General features: G+C 29.0%; 1 protein-coding gene and 1 long non-coding RNA gene across 3 annotated transcripts in view; one reads left to right on the forward strand and one right to left on the reverse strand.

The window, feature by feature from the left end:
• LOC551733 (amyloid-beta-like protein) overlaps window positions 1–18,477 on the reverse strand; it is a 44,058-nt gene that overhangs the window by 13,824 nt on the left and 11,757 nt on the right. For both annotated transcript variants that reach the window (XM_026443414.1, XM_016914430.2), the window contains 5 exons: window positions 7,911–7,964; window positions 6,951–7,082; window positions 4,182–4,308; window positions 1,111–1,201; window positions 326–456 (listed from right to left, as the gene is read on the reverse strand). In XM_026443414.1, the coding sequence (XP_026299199.1) occupies window positions 326–456; window positions 1,111–1,201; window positions 4,182–4,308; window positions 6,951–7,082; window positions 7,911–7,964 (535 nt within the window). The remainder of the gene's footprint in view (window positions 1–325; window positions 457–1,110; window positions 1,202–4,181; window positions 4,309–6,950; window positions 7,083–7,910; window positions 7,965–18,477) is intronic.
• On the forward strand, window positions 4,868–5,722 carry LOC113219053. Its single transcript, XR_003305494.1, has 3 exons — window positions 4,868–5,082; window positions 5,156–5,460; window positions 5,552–5,722. It is a non-coding gene; the product is annotated as an uncharacterized LOC113219053 (long non-coding RNA).

An 18,477-nucleotide genomic window follows, 5' to 3' on the forward strand; every position in this document is an offset into this window, starting at 1 on the left:
TTTTTTTTAGAAAAAACCTTGATTGATGCAATGATTCGTCGAAGCGTTATACATATATCATATCTGGATCTATATCTATACCTTTTTTCTCATTTATAATTACGAAACAGAATTCCACGAGTCTCAATCAAGAATCTCTGATGGGAAGAAAAAAGATTAATCGATAAATGATGAGTAATTTCACGGAGATCTAGAAATCCGTATATAAGGAAAATGTTTCACTGTGCGCAGCATTCCAAGACTGTGGCGTTCCACGTATATCCAAGATTCGAGTCGATGAATGAATGTGAATGATGATATGAGAGAATGTACGTACGTTACGTACCTTTGAGGTGTTTCGGACAGCACACGAATTCGACGCCAGAGAACAAGGATATTCCGCAGGGCAACAGCATTGCAAAGCTCCTCAGATTCATATTCCTCTCTCTGCAGGTGTCTGCTGCGGTCGCATTCCACCTGGAACAGTGAATTTCCGGATTGAATCTTTTTTTTTCTCTCTCTCTTTCTCTTTTTCTTTCTTTCTCTCTTATTTTTTTCCCTCCCTCTGCGTTGAACTTGTACAGGCCGTAGGGATTCGCATCAAAGAGAAACCGTAACGAGGAATCGTAACGGGGATTCAATCCTCTTAGACGGAAATTCATTTCTGGAGTGGTAGGGTAAACGATCGAACGAGGTCGATCAACGAGTGTCTGAAGAGTATTTCGTGCTGTTTCGTGAATTTATCATCTTCTTATTGATCTATGATCTTTATTCGATTGAGACAGAATACAAAATATAAAATATATCTTATAATAAATTATAGAATTGGAGACGAAATGCGATAAGATTTTTAGTATCTTTGAAAAATTATCGTCGAAATATCGATGGAACAAGGTCAGCATCGACGAAGGATAAAATTACGTAGTCGCGAACAGATTTAAAAGAAAGAAAGAAAAATTGAAAAAAATCGAAGAAAATTCATTCGGTCAGAGATAACAGAGACTTTCCTGACGCAACTCATCGAACCGGGAACCCCCGTGAACCAAGCTCCAACGAGGATAGAGTTACGGTGTGGCGAGCATGTAAATCGATACTCTCACGTTGCCTCGTCTTCTCTGCCCGTCTGCTTACCTGTGAGATTCCCAGCATTTCGTCTGATTGTGAAGGTGGTCGAACAGGCAGCCTTCCGGAACGAGCAAAGCGTCGCTTTGGAACGGCCCCTCTGCAACAAAGGAGAGAGAGAGGGGGGAAAAAAAACGTGTCGATACGTGTGAGAATAAAAGGTCGAGGGAAAAAAAAAAAAAAAAAATCAAGTCCATGTGGACACGCCTATATTTATCGTGGAGAGAGAGAGAGAGAGTGAGAAAGAAATCGCGTGCACGGTTATAGATCCATAGTTGTCTACTCAACCCCTTAATGACGCTTGGCACTCGACACAACCCGAAGGAATCAATACGGCAGAAACTGCAAATCAGAGTGACTCCGCTCTGGGATTGCTCTCTCGTGTATTATCATGTTTCTAAGATGGTATTTCCGCGATCTCGTGAGATTTCGTTTCGTTTCAAATGTTGTAGAGTGTATATATATATATATGTGTGTGTGTATATGAGAATGTTTGATTATTAAACGTTTGCTGCGTAGATTGAAAGTTTCAGAAGTGAGTGATCATCTTAAAGTAATGCATCATGGGAATATTTGGTTATTAATCGTTCGCAGATTGAAAATTGTGATCACCCTGATGTCACGGGTTAATATTGAATTATTAAGTATTCGGTTAAGTGCGGATTGAAAGATATGTAGGGCTGTTCCCGCTGCTCTTTTTTAATTTATCCCCATGAATTGGAAAATCGAAAGAAGCTGGAAAAATGAATAATTCTGATCTTTCTTTTTGATCGATAATTCATTCTCTGATCCTGCAATGTGGGCAAGTACGAATAGTTTCGAGTAAAATAAAATAATAATAATTAAAACATTTTTACTTTTTCATGATTAGAAGTCTCGTTAAGAATTCGGCCATTTCGCAATAGTGGAAAAAGGAATAAAAAACGTAGATGCCAATATACAAATAATAAATCGTTTTTATTATACCTCCGATTGATTATTGAACATATTGGTTTCAAATAAAAGATCCCTGTCCCATTGAGACGAAATGGTGAAACAAATCCACATATCGCTCACAGATAACCGACACGATTGAGGAGCAGATTAATTAGCATCATTAGCATAAAAATTCAATTATATCGATAAACTGAACCCATTTAAAATCGGAGATAAAATTCGATATCTAACGAAGGGGAGATATAAAAAATCTCAATTACGAAACATAAATATATATATATATATATATTTCTTGGTACGCGGATTAAATAATGATCCTCGAACGGAATTAACATCGATTGCCGATAAACGAAGTTGAGAAAAGTGTATTAACGGTTTATAAGCGTTGTTATATTATATTGGAAAGAAGATTCGAACGATGGACTCAGGGATGATTTGAATTTTAAATCGAGCAACATTGCACAAATTGCATCGTGGCATAAAACCTGGCTATCGAGGATCCATTTTCAAAGGAGAAGTAAAACTCGAACGAACGATTATTACAGGTTGCGAAACACCGTGAAACATTGTGACATTCAACGTCGCGCAGGGTGGAATACCGTTTTATCCGTTGCAAACGCTCGTAAAACGAGTTACCGTGTCGTGTACTAATGGTTCAAATATCCTCTTAATTAGGACAATGAATGGCGAATGTAAAAGTTTTACGCGCGCTTTAATGCGTCTATTACGTAGCTGCGTTTGAATTTATGCTCTTGTTCGAAGGGAAAGAATTTCAATAACAGCGACCGGATTACGAGTCTTTACCAGGTTTGTGCGCGTCTCGTTTATCACTGTTCAGCGCGTCAAAGTGGAACAGTTGACAAGTTCTTTATTTAAGGAAAGAATCCATCGAATCCGGAAAACGAAAGAAATTTTTTCGTATGTATATATAATTGAATGAGAGAGTTGTGTAATCGAATAATAGTCGATTTCTTGATTTAAAACGGATTGTAAAAAATGCACGAGATCTGTTCTATGATGTCGTGTAATAAAATCATCCGTAGATTGTACATATTATAATAAAAGAATTAATAGTTGTGTCGAATTATAATTTTTAAAAAAAGAATTTTTTTTAAGAAAGATTGAAAAGATTTAAAATTGTTCATGGTAGATTTTGATATTAAATTTTTCAAGAGAGAAACATTCGTTTCAGTTATCGCGAGATTATTAATAGTATAGTAACGTGGAAGTAATCATATTTATTAAGAAGAATATACTTTCGGTTGACGTGAAAAGAGCACGTTAAAACGTATGATTGGTATAGTTGGTAAACGTATGCAGGTAAACTTTGGCACAAATAGGCTTATACATATTTAAATTCAAGTTCGTAAATTTTGTGTGAAATATAGAAAAAGAAAATATAAAATAAGAAAATATAAATAATATATCAAACGTATGAAAAAAGATATACTGTGAATCATCGATTTTTATTCTCATCGAAATTAATATTACTTTTTTCGTCTATACTTTTACCAAAGACATTAATAATAAAAGTATATTTTTATTAATTTTTTCCATAAAATACTAATTTCATGCTTTCACTTTCACGTGTTAAAAATTACTATTCGCGAATAAAATAAATTTAATCTCAATAATGTATAAATCTCTCTAAATATCATAAAACTTTTCAAAAATATATTTCCTATATTTTTGATCATAAAAAAAGTTTGTTCTCTAATTTTAACAAATTTTTCTTTAAACATTATTATTCAATTCCGTGGACACAAATTTGTGTCGAGTTTTTTATAAATACAAAAGAATCTATTCGCGCAAAAATTCAATTTTCAACCTTTCATTTTCTCCCAATTCGATATTACGAAAGCGAAACTTTGAATAGAAAAAAAAAAAAAAACTACAGGCCTTCAATTTTTTTTTTTCTTTTCTTCCTCGCATCAGGAATCAATCCATAGATGCAATCTCGGTATCACTGCAAATTTGCATACCTGCTAAAATTCAACTCTCGCGTAAAAATTTAATTTTTCATCGTTCGTAGAGACCCACGTCAACTCTATTAAACCCGAACAAGCTAGCGGAGTTAAATGAAAACTGAAACACTGTCTATCCAGATTACTTATCACAGAAGCAATTCTGATGCTAATACGTACCGAGACATCTGTACGGCTTGACCCAACGTGACAATTTGCATTTGGTTCTTCCTGGCTTGCACCATCCGCTCACCCTTACATAGTGCGACGACTCTACGATGTTGGTGATGTCTCTTTTCGGGTAAGCCTGAGAACACGAGTAAATATGAATTGAAATCTTATAAACAAGCATTTAATTAATTCTAAATTATATTCAAAAATTTACTTCTATATTCGTACAATCATCTTCTTCAATCAAAATTTTCTTATTGTTTTTCAATAAAAGTTAAATTTTAAAATTTTATTTTTTTCTTTTGAGCCTTATTTTGCTTTGAGTAAATATGAATTGAAATGTTATAAACAGTTATAAACAAGCATTTAATTAATTCTAAATTATATTCAAAAATTTACTTCTACATTCGTACAATCATCTTCTTCAATCAAAATTTTCTTATTGCTTTTCAAAAGTTAAATTTCTGGTTAAAATTTTATTTTTTTGCTTTGAGCCTTGTTTTGTTTTGAGTAAATATGAATTGAAATGTTATAAACAGTTATAAACAAGCATTTAATTAATTCTAAATTATATTCAAAAATTTACTTCTACATTCGTACAATTATCTTCTTCAATCAAAATTTTTTTATTGCTTTTCAATAAAATTTTAAAATTTTATTTTTTTGTTTTGATGAATTACGATTAATGACGAATATAGAAAGCTCTATCAATAATTTTCTAAATAAGATAAATTTAATTTTAACGTAACCTTTATTATTTTAGTAGGCGATCTGTGGGATTCATTTATCAGCAATAAAATCATTTCGTTGGAAGTTCGGGCCACAAAGTTAAACATTTGAACCGAGTAAATTTACGATATTGAAATAGTTTGATTGTTGGCGGAAAGTTGGAAAAAAAATTCTTCGAACGGTAAGTAATTCCGATCTGAATATTCGAAGAATTTGCTCGATGTAATTCGGGCAATAATTGAAATCAATTAAAGTTTCACAGAGGCAGATTACTCGTAACGTCTCGAGCCATTCTATCAATTTAAGGAAACGCATATTCTATCCCGAAATTGATGACCCATTTTCTCCCTTTGAAACGCCGTCAAACTTTTCTATCAAACTTTGATGGAAATACGTATACGCGTATTGCGCACGTGTGTGTAATCCGTCAACAATAGAAAATAAATTGAACGTTTGGTTTCGTAAATAAACACGTCAAGAGGAATTATATATACATACACACAGTTGGGGGAAAAAAGTTTTCTGAAAACTGATGACTGACCAATCTTTTTCAATCAACGTAAGCATTATTTTTCAAAGTTCTTTACAGAGTACATTTAGCAACTTGTTATGAATCGGCGTAAAAAATTTAATTGGATACGCTCTTTTAGATTCTGAGAAAATGGGTCAAAACGAATTAAAAAAGAAAAAGAAAGAGAGAGAGAGAAAAGAAAATGATTTTTAGAGAGAAGCTTTTTCAAGAAGGGAAACTAATTAATTTATTAAACAAGGTGAATAAGAATTCGTCTAAATAAAAGTAGTTAAAAAAAAAGGAAGAGAAGTCAAAGAAAGAAAAAAATTACTTGCAATTGTTTATATTAATTATTACTTATTTTGAAGTTCTTCTCGAAAAATTTATCGTCTTGAAATTAAGATAAATTATTAACAAGAAAGTCTTTCGTTTTTTAAACGAAATTTACATCACATCGATAATAAAAAAAGCAATACTTCAAAAAGAAAAAAAGAAAAGGAAGAGAAGTCGAAGAGAGAAAGAAATTACTTGCAATTGTTACTTTATATTAATTATTACTTATTTTGAAGTTCTTCTCGAAAAATTTATCGTCTTGAAGTTAAGATAAATTATTAACAAGAAAGTCTTTCGTTTTTTAAACGAAATTTACATCACATCGATTATAAAAAAAGCAATACTTTAAAAAGAAAAAAAAAAGGAAGAGAAATCGAAGAGAGAAAAAAATTACTTGCAATTGTTACTTTATATTAATTATTACTTATTTTGAAGTTCTTCTCGAAAAATTTATCGTCTTGAAGTTAAGATAAATTATTAACAAGAAAGTTTTTCGTTTTTTAAACGAAATTTACATCACAAATTTACATCGATAATAAAAAAAGCAATACTTTCGATATTACTTAAAAGTTTTTTGAATGATCGTACATATTCGCAATATAAATATCGAAAAGTGCCATCGTATCAGATGTACAATTTCGCACAATTGCACTCGGATTAACGACGGTTTTAAATTCGTAAAACGTAAATATTTCTACGGAATTGCAATACATTCACGTTTGACAATTGAACAAGAGCCATTCTACGTCAATTGAAATTTATATTCCTTGCTCGTGTTTAAAAAAATTAATTCATCGATTATTAAGAATTATTCTTTGTTATTTTGTAATTACATAAGTAATTACAATTAAAACTACACATATCCGTTTCAATCAGATTATGGAAGTTATGAATTAAATTATCAAATAAAATTGGACAAAGATTGTTTTCTCGATTCTATTTAATTTATTGGACAATAAATAAAAGAGACTTCGACGAATAAACAATGAATTCTTTAAAAATTTCGAAAAGCTTAAAATGCTGAGAAAAATTCACGAATGAAATAAATTCTACGTTGCTATTTACAAAAAAAAAAAAAATGGCGAAAATCTTTAACCTCTGAACGGTATTCTTAACGGTAGTCAATTCCGTTCAAAAATCACAGATATAAATTTCAACGTCAGCATACTTCTACAACCTATGAATCAACTTTCCGTATGAATTACCTTCTTGCAATATTCGAGAATCTCCAGCTTGTCCGTCATGCAACTCTTCTTGTCGGTCGAGGAGACCCAGCGTCCCTGTTCTCCCATGTGCTGTGCCAGATACACCTCTCCAGCCTCGCACAATGTGGCAACCTTTGCAAAACTCATCTTTTGTCACACTTAAATTTACATTACAAACAATCTTTTAAACAAATGAATCGATGAATCGTGTGTGGTGCACACTTTTAATCGAATAAAATGTATTTCCAGTCGATTGATTAAAATTTCTTCAACACACGAAATTTAAAATTCGATATTGAAGAGATTAGAACTGTCAGTCTCTAAGTTTTGGAAATATAAAATCCAAGCAGGATTATTTTCCATGGAAATTTAACATCCTGAATGTATCCAAAATATTTAAAATTACATCAAGATTCATCGAATGTTAAAAACAATAATTTGAGAAAGTAATTCGAATAATGCTAGAAATAAGAAGAAAAAAAATTCGAAGTTCCAAAGTTAATAATTTAGAAACGCCGCTTCTAAATTATTCTAAATTATACAAATCCACCGAAAATAAAACGAATATTTCCCCGGGAAAAAAAGGAGATACATTCGTTATACCTAATTACCAACGTAAATTCGTTGCGTTTCGTTTCAGAGAATTAGCCGGAAAGGAACAAAGCCGAAGCTTTTTATTATTCCTCTTTCACTTTTTGATGAAAAACGAGTTTTAATTCCAAATAAACGGCGCGCGCGCGCACGCGAAGAAAATTTCTGTCGGAGGGAAAGTTTCACAGAGGGAAGCATTTTGAACGGAAGGAATGGAAAGGTTGGCCGTATGAGGAAACGTTATCAGACGTCTCCTCCTCGTGTGTCGCTACGATGGATTTCGCGGTGATGGAAAATTCGCCAAGTGGCGTGCGGCCTTGATGGCATTCGTAAGGAAAAGGAAGCGTGCATTTTCAAGTGGGTACTCACTTGCGGCTCTGATCTTCCTCCAGCTGGTGCCAACTCGAGCCTCTCCGACACCGCCTGCAATGCAGAAAACACGGTGAAAATTTAACTCGCGTGAAACTATGCACGGCGGGGAAGAATTTATAGCGTCGCTGATCCCCTGGAATTTTTCACAGTGGTTCATTCATAAAAATTTTCTCTCTCTCTTCTCTCTTTTTCTCCTCTTTTTTTATCGAGTGTAAGAAGAGACTCGTTGTTTTTACCCGATTTAGAAATATTTATACGAAGATATATCATGTTGTTTTACGCGAGAACGATTTTAAAATTATTCCTATAAGAGTATCGATAAAATTGATTTATTTAATATTTTTTACAAAAGATAGGTTTTACAAAATTCAATCCTGAGCTAATGATATTTCTCGAAACAAATACCTTAACGCTTTCCAGGAGATAACAATGATCTACCTCTGAAGTGGAGAATGAAAAATTATAAGATTGAAATTGAAATTGAATCTGCATAAGAACATTTTTCCCTTACAAATATATATTCATTGGATTTAAACAATAACTTGTACCATAACTTCCCTTCTCGATACTTAATAGATTAATACACGGGTCACTGTACACTCCAATGTGAAAAAGCCAATAAACCGTTCAGAATCCAATAACCAAACCAATCTCCTTAAAATCCGCTTCAACCCCACCGACAAAGAACCACCCTCTCCAAAGTACCAATCTTCCCGTCAATCCTCCCCTTTCCTCGAATCTGCTAAAAATACCTATATATATATATATATATATATATATATATATATATATATATATATATATATATACAGGGCAAACAATAATCGTCTCCGACACCGTGCAATCACGCCACTTCCGGTCTACCTAATCCCTAAAACCGTTGAAACGGGCTCTGGACGAGCAATACGTGGAACCTTTCACCGATATAATGGCGGCGTTAGAGGGCGAGAAACGTCCGCCCTCGAACACGAGGGGGAATTAGATCCTGGCCGGCTAATCGGTTGTACGGACCTCGAGTATCGTTGATTTAGTCATCTCGCCTCGGGTAATGACGTATTAACGTGGTATTGAACGAGGATACAAGAAGGGTGCAGATCCTCTCGTGAAAAGAGCCTTTGGCTTTAAAGTATTCGTATTTTTTTTTATTAAAGAATTATTGAATTATTGAATATAATTTGAGATATTATTTTATCGATCTTAATTATGAAATTGTGAGCTGTATATATATAAATTGGATTGAACGTTATATTATTAAGTAAGGATGAAGAAAAAATTGGTTTGTGAATTTATGAATTATTTTACGAATATTACGTCGGTTTTTAATATAAATTCTTCTTGCCAACGATTTCCAATAAGGAATGGAACAAAGTTGAGGAATAATTAGAACAAGTCTAACTAAAGTTCCGGCCTTCTATCTTCTCTCAAGTTTCTGTTAATTCGCTCATTCAAACATTCGAACAAGTAAACTTTAACGCCTGCTTGATTTTACGACTTGGTTGAAGCTCCTATATCTTGCAATTAACTCTATAAGCTCTCTCTCTCTCTCTCTCTTTATCAAGAAAATATGACGTGCAATTTGACAGGATTATTTACATTAATTATTACCGCGGGTAATTTATTCCAATTATTTTTCTAATTCATCTTCAGTTAATTCTTTATCCTTTCTGAATTATGTAAAATTGCATTATGTTGTTTTAACGTTATTAAAATATATAATTTAACTATGAGAATAATTTAAATGTGATTCTCGTTTATTTCAGTAACATTTAATTAACTTTAAAATTAAATTGTTATTGCACATATCTACTACGGTCATTGATTTGTATATCTTTGATCTAAAATTGTAATAATCGCGAGTAAAAAGTTGATTATAATTACTCTTTTGAACGTTTAATTTTATTAATTATATCATTTTAATAAATTAATCAAAAAATTATAACCATACTATCACATTATATTATTAAATTTTAAAAAATCGATAATTCGAAAAATGAAATTTTCCCTTTGATTCAAATCTTATCGAATTTTCCTTCCATATTTATTTTTGTAAATATTGACGTAAATATTTTGCATTTCTTTTTTCTCTTTCACATTATTACACAACGTGTAATACGTGAAAAAAAAAATCAATCGTTCATTTATTTTTAGAATCTCCACGCTACGCTATATTTTAATATTAACGCGATATTCATTTTTTTTCATTTTCCTCTCTATCATATATATTTATTATAAAAATGAACCGAATTAGAATATCGATCTCCCCAATAATTTTGAAACTGATCGAAATAATTACAAACAAACTTCCTTCTCTTTAACCTTTTCAATATTCACGTGATACACGTGACTTGTTTATTCCCCTGATTGATGTATAATGCTTCCTGCAAATGGTGAAGCGATGTACTAAAATTGATCACGCTGTATAGGGACAAGGTATAGAGAAGCCTAATATCGTTTTAGACTATAATAGATGTACAAGGGTGACGTAGGTGGTATCGATCAAATTCTACACGGTTATCGGACCCGGTTATCACCGCACAACAGCTATAAAATATTATACAGGAATTATTTTTCATGGTCACGAGGCGATATCACAAGTTTTTTTATAGGGATGTGGAATTATTTATTTAGAATAAAAGTAAAGAGAAGAAAGGAAAATATTGCGTTTGTATTTAAGGAATGGGATTTGTCATCGGGGAGGGGGGGGATCTTGTGAAAAATATACCATTTTGTTTGGAATCTCGATTCGATTTCCGTGCAAATAAATCAACAAATGGAAAAAAAATCGAATAAAATGTCGCGCAATAAAGGAGAAAGGAAAGGAGATATTTTCATTTCGCTTTGTAATATAATGTTATTTGTATCAATCAAATGTTTTGAACCGAGGAAAAAAGAAATAGAATGAGAGATAAAATAAAAATAAACGTAGAATAAAAGATGAGGAAAAATAAGTATACAAGAAAATTGAAACTTTGCGTGAAAGGGGGATAAAATTTTTGGAAAAATAATGCATGGTAAATTGGAAGAAAATAGAAATAAAAACGTTAGAAAATTGAAATTTTCTATGGAAAAAAAGATGATGAGATTTTTGCAAGAATAAAAATAAAATAATAGTAAATAATGAAAACATTTAAATATTGAAGTGAATGCATATATTTAAAATTATTCGCAACTTGGCTGATTTTTCGTTAAAAATGATATTTATTGGACGTCAATTTAAAGTTTTTGAACCTAAAAACAATATTATTTTGCGCTTTGTTAATTGTTTTGTATCGAAACTAATTATGAATAAATATTGAATTCGAATAATTCCCTAAATTGTAACTTTGATACAAGGTTACAAAAAGTTATAATATTAACGAAATTTGAGAAAATCAAAGGAATCAATCTGTCAAAAAATATGGAATAAAAACATATGGCGTATAATAGAAGAGAAAGAAGAATTAATATTTTATCGAAATCGATTTGTAAAAAAATTCGTCGCCATTTTATAATAACTTATGATGAAATAAAAATTTTATTTTTTCATCATTAATTGCTACATGCATATATTCGTATTAAAAAAAGAATTTAATTCCATTATTGCGAAGGAAATATGATTCTGTTAACCAGGTCGTTTCTTGAATGAAATATTTCTTTTAGAAATATGAAATCGATAACTGGTGAATTAATTTTAATCAAACGACATTCATATTTCCAAATGTGAAACCTAAATTGTAGACGCATTTAAAAACAGATAATCGTTGTTTGAAGGGAAAATGAATAGAATTTATATGCACAATGACAATAAAAATAAAAAATAATAATAATTCCAATATAATTTTATTTTAAACGAAAAAAGCTTTTCCTCAATTCGACATCAAAGGTTCAAAAAATCTAAACAATCTTCTAAACGAAATTGAGAAAAAGAAGAAAAAAAATGATTGGAACGTCTAAACCAAAGAAACATCTGCAACATTTCAGAAAAAGACGTCGCGTAACACTTTAAGTGAATCATCCTGTGCACTCGAACGCGCGATGCATTCGAAAAGGTGTGGCTAGCTCGTTGTATGCGGTGTATATACGTCGTTGGAAATTACATCGGGGTGTACGTCACCATCTCGCTTTGCATTCTCTCGAGAGAGGTAACAAGAGTAGACGGTCTCGCTCCACGGGAGTCCTGGCCACCGATCCAGATTGCACGGTGATGTCGGATCGAGTCGTGGCAAAACGATTATTAACGCCTAAGGGTATATTTCTCAACGTCCAACGTTATTTTATATTGATTTACTTTTCGGGGGAGGGGAATGAATGTATTATTAGAGCGTAAATTCGATATAATTGGAGGAGGTATGAACGAGGATGATTTTGCGCGAGGATATTGTTTTATCAAGGTGTAAAGGATGATGGTAATGACGATAGGATTGATTTATTGTGGTTAACGAGTGCAAAATAATACTGTGGAATTTTATAAATTTTGAAGAAGAAAAGAAATTGATATCGTTGTAATAGAAGGCTTTAATCATAAATTTAAATAAAATGATATTCATTAATAATTAAAGGAATAGAAAGAATTGATTCCAATTTGCGAATAACAAATTTAATTTAAGTTTCATGGATAATTTTCAATGACCATACAGATTGTTCGGTTATTAAAATTGTGTATCTAAAATCTGTGAAAAATTTACCTTGTAACGAATTACGAGCTGAAAGAATCAGGTTCCTCGTGTAGAAACTTTTGTACAGATTCTTTTACGTGGATTATCGAGTTTTGATTGTACAAGAAATTGAAAGTCAGCGGCAGATTGCTGTTTGATTTCTTTGCATGAGTTCTCCAGACTTACTTAACCTTCTTGCGTCTATTTTTTTTTTTTTTTTTTTGGAGAGGTACTCTTCAACTTTCATTCTGTGCTGTCTGCTTCATTTGTCGAAACGTTTTCAAAAGCAAGATAAATATCTGGGAATAACAACTGGGTAAACTGAGTTTTTTACCATACCTTGGTTCTTCTCATAAAATTAGAATAGCATAAAGTAAAGGTAAAATTTGAAATAATTTCAAACGTGAAGTATAAAAAAATATAAAACTGTGACATGAAAGTTGGATTAAAATCTTTTCTAATTTAACTCGTTTTTCTTCTCTCTCTCTCTTTTTTTTATAAATATTTATACAGACATAGATGATCATGTTTTTTAAAATTTTTCTATCATTTTGTTGAGAAAATATTTTAGATTATTTTAGTTATAATATTCTTATTTTAATAATTTAAAGTCTGAATAATAAAGGAAAAAATTTTATAATTTGTACATTTTTTAAATAAGAATTAAAATATCTTATTTTTTTTTAAATATTTTAAAATAAATTATATTTATTTTTTGTTATATATAAAAGTATCTATTTCTATTACAAAGATTATACATTATAGATTTTGTAAAATTAATAAAAGAAAATAGTTTTTGAAGAATAATCAGTGATATTCTGATTCATATTAAATTTTTTGAAATAAATTCATCGAGGTTAAGCTGAAATTTATTCGGTATAAACAATAAAAGCCCGCTCTTGCATATAAAAAATTATTAGGGGAAAAAACGGATTGAATCGATATGCAAAACTCGGCGAGCTTTTACTCGTTTTCCACGTTTATCTTTTATATATTGCGCCATTATTACATTTTTTAATATGTCGGTTATTTTTTGAGGCAGAAAAATTTCTCTATAAAAGTTGTAATAACTAAAAACTTTCGAAAGATTTATTTACTCGAAAGAATTAAAAAATATATATACACATACATATATTATATATTTTTAAATATTTTTTTGTGGAAAAAAAATAAATGAAAAATAAAACACACGGATTACAACGAATTAGATATTTAAACGTCAATCTGTCATTTATTTCTCACTAATCTATACTCGCTTTTAAAACGATTTTAAAATTATTATATCTTTCAATTTATCATTACTCGCAAGTTTTTATTTTTAATTTTATCTCGATTCGTTATTTTAAATTTTGCTTGCTTTTTAATGCCAATGTAAATTATAAATGAATTTCACTCGTAGATTTTCTTCGAAATCGTATGAAATGTAAAATTTCTATAAAAGAGAGATATATAGAAATAGAAATTTAAATCAAATCAATCCTCCATTATAACATCGCGTTATTAAATTTCATTCTTTCTATCTTTTGAATCTTGTAAAAAATAAAAAAAGATATATTTTCACAATGAAGATATGGAGATACATCGTGAGTTTCGTAACAAATGACGTAAAAGTGGACCTGTATATACAATCTGTACAATCTGTACAATTTTTGGCTTGACCCGATATACAATAAAGTTTAAAGGTCAAATCGATTATGCGAATCTCCGGTGTTGAGTAAGCTGTTGCAAACATTAATTGTCAGGAATGCAATTTTCGGAGATGTGTATCTGTGTTGAGGTATTTATTTAAGAGGAAGTGAATAATCGTAGTATTTAATTAATAACTCCAGGGAAACGTGTTGAATTTTATATTATTCTTACTTTTAAGTAAGAATATTCTCATGGTTTTTCGAATAATATTTCAAATAAATATTTATAATGAAGTATTTAATAAATTTTAAATTTGTTTAATTACAATTAATGCGAGGTATGTGTATAAGTGGTAATAAATTAAAAATATTATACGTATTACGATACGATAATTACTAAGGTTTACAAAAAATTATAATAAAAATTAAATGAATTATTAAATAAATTATTTAAAATATGATATATTAAAATCGAGTGAAAATAATTTATTTAAATGTGAATATTTGAATTCACACCGAAGTGTTATTAAGTGTTAACGATCATTTTACAAAATTTTTTATTAAATTAGTTAAAAATTACGATTCCATATATCTGATATATAAAATGAGTTAACGAATATGTATATAATATTCGTTATTTAATAATAAAATCAATATTTATTTTTTTAACGACTTTGATAATTTTGTTATATTAATTTATTTTATGAATAATAATTTGCGTGAATTATTTTGTATTAAAAGGAGAAAAGAAGAAAAAAAATAATATAAAATTATACGTAATAATATCGTAATTATATTTATTGCTAAAATAAATAATTTCAGCTTTATATTGTTTGTTTTAAAAATGATGCAAATTACCAAGAATTTATGCAGTTATAAATAATCAATAAATATGATGCATTTATTAATTAATATTATTTTCTATTAATAAATATTAAAATTAATAATTGTTAATATTATTGCCACGTATAATATCAAAATTAATATAAATCGTGATATAGGAAACGAAAACACAGTCGGTATATTTATATATACATAAATATCGTCGAAGAACACGGTCGAAGATATCAATAAATATCGATTTAACAGTCGTTATCGAAACGCCGAACGGAGAGGACGTGCCTCGCCTCGCTCTGTGTATAATCGAAAATATTGGATATTGAAAATAATTTTAAAATAAAACGAATTATGGAAAGCGATTTTTCGCGCGACAATATTTTTTGGATATAAAATATAAATTTTTTTATATCTTGAAAGGGAAAGAAGATAAAAAAAAATTGAACAATTCAAAGTTCAATAATTTTTCATCTTCTAAACGATAAGTGTTACAATATAAATATTTTTTATAAATTTTTATCGAAATCTCGTTACATTTGAAACAGTTCTATTATAAAAAAAAAATATTATTCGTTTAGAATAATTGGATATTTTGTATCCAATAATTAGAAAAGGTGTACAAGTTTGTACTTTTTATAAATATAAGTTCGTAAAAAAAGTTTCTTTGCAAAAAAATTTTTCTTCGTCGTTAATAATCATATTTTCAATGTTTCCCAACTTTTTAATAATCTCCCGTTTGATATTATAAACTTTTAATTTTTTTTTTTTTTCGTAAAAGTTTCGAAAACTTTTTTAGTATTGGAATTTTTTTTAAATTAGAAGAACTGAAATATTAAATTTTTATAAAAATTTTTAAGATGCACAGTATATTCGATAAAATATTTTTAATAATTTAGCATATTAAAAATTATTTAATAACCGATACTGTGTATTTTATTTTTTTTTTATTAGAATTTAATGTAATAAATTTGTGATATATTTAAATATTCTCGTAAATTTAAAATACATTTTTTATTCGATTTATTTATTACATACAATTATATAGAATATCAATTATTTTTTATTTTATTCTTTTTTTATTTTTAATATTCCTCTTTATTGCAACATGATATTCATTTCTGCCACTGACAGCACATATATATTCAAAATATGGTTTATCAAGATATGAGGAAAATCCAGATTATATTTTTTTTTTCCTCTATTACACATGCTCACAAATGAATAAATGATATTACATGATGTTAAAATTTAAAAATAGGCTTTCAAAAGAGATATATTTTGTCTAAATTTCTCATTGTCAATATTATATAATTTGATTTATAAATATAAAAGTTCATATCAGCCTATTTTTATATCAAAAAATAATAAATATTTTTCCAATATAGATTCACGTTTCAAAAATATTATAATTGCATCGATGAATCAAAGAAACATTCACAAATATTTAAAAAAAAAAATCCCCAATAATCGAACCGCTGAATTTCCACTTCTGATGAATGCCAGACGAGATTCATTGTTGGAATTTTACTTGTATTAAAATAATATATAAATATGTATTGCGTATACATATTTAATATAATTTTATTTAATAAATTTTATGTAAATTCGAATCAGATGTTCGTGCAAGTTATGAAATATCAACAAAGATACGTATACATGTGTGTGTACAGAAACAGATTCATAAAAGTATTGGAACGTGTAGAGATCGACTGAAATAATATTCTGTTACGGAAGATGTAAACATTAGTAAGTTCAGTCTACGCATGAACACCGTGTAATGAGCTTCGTATCGTAATTATACCAGTCTCTGTGTGAATAATATTATCTTATATAACGAGTTCCATAATCGAGAATTAATATTGAACATGCGTTATAATGCAAAATTATACGTACAAGTTTCTAGATATGTATCTAGGATACGTGTCTACTATGATATTATATTATTATTAATCATTATATCTGTAATATATCTGTAATATATCTGTATTAGATGAATAAGTAAATTTCCTTATTTTATTCATGATAAAGTAAAAAATAAGGAAGAGATATAGAAAATAATTTTCACTCGTATTGATTTTATTTAATAAATATCAAAATTGAAATCATATATATTTAGATATAGATATACATACATATTTGTACATTGAGCATAGAGTTATATGCAAGTTTTGATTTGAAATCTAAATGTTTTGATTGAGTTCTGCCCGAGTTCTGTTTCTATTGTATTTTAAATAAGTTTGATTGCGTTCTGATTGCTTGGTGGCTCTTGTTCCATGCAGTTAGAAGTGTGTTTATTTTATTGGGTATCCTTTGGACGATAGATATAAATTTTAGTAATGGTGTATTTATGTAGAGCTTTAATTTTAGGAATTTTCTAAAATTGTAGTTATAAACTTTTTAAATGGATCAGATATTAAATTGTAGATCAGTTAAAAATATAGGAAAAAATATCAATTAGATTACAGATATTTATACATCAATATAGATAGACCAATACAAATAACAATCCTGGCTTTGATATATAGAATTTAAGCTTTTTGAGATTAATAGGATAACAAATCCCAAAGTAATTATTATAGAAATTTATTGTTACAATTTTTATGATATTAGTAACAAGAGATTTGGTATCCCATTTGAAATGAATATAAATACTATATTTTGAATAACCATTTATAACAATTTTAGGAAAATTAAAAAAAAATTGAAGAAATGTATACTTTCATACAATAATAGATAGATTATCCAGTTAATCTTTATTTTAATTTTTGATGAATTTTTATAATATAGAGCTATTCTTGATTACATGCAAAAAATAGATCTAGGATTTTTATTGCAGAAAATAAAATCTATTTTAATTAACTACCAACAATCCAAAAATAATAATAAATTGCTTCCTTCTTATTTATACTTATTTATACTTACAACATACAAAATTTCTTTTGAAATAAATTATACGTAACAAATCTTTGCCAAGAGAAAAATCTTATTTCGAGGATTAAAAATAATAACAGTTCTCGATTTAACTCTCAGATATTCGGTTTCCAACAGATTGCTCTCATAGATGGTTGATAATTACAAGAACCTTGGATTATTCTGCGTGTTACTTTGGCATAAAAAAAAAATCTGGCATTTAAGAACTTAAGAACTTAAGAAGTTTTATTAAATATATTTTAAAATATTCGACGAAAAATATATTGATATATTTAAAAAAAAAAGTTACGATCAATGCAATCGATCTTTATTTAAATTTTGAATTTAAATATTTATAAAACAAAAAAAACTTCACTGAAAGAAAAAAAACTTTCCTATTGGAGAAAAATTTATGTAAATTTTAGGATAGTTGAATTTTCCTCTATTTAGATCAAATTCAAGATCTCAATTCAAATCGGTCTTTCAACAGAGAATAATTCAAATGCCATCGAGAATGACGTTTCGAAAGAGTTTTATTGAAAGTAATTCTCGTGA

The sequence above is a fragment of the Apis mellifera genome, linkage group LG10 (genome assembly GCF_003254395.2).
Source record: "Apis mellifera strain DH4 linkage group LG10, Amel_HAv3.1, whole genome shotgun sequence".
In the NCBI taxonomy this organism is placed as follows: Eukaryota; Metazoa; Arthropoda; class Insecta; order Hymenoptera; family Apidae; genus Apis; species Apis mellifera.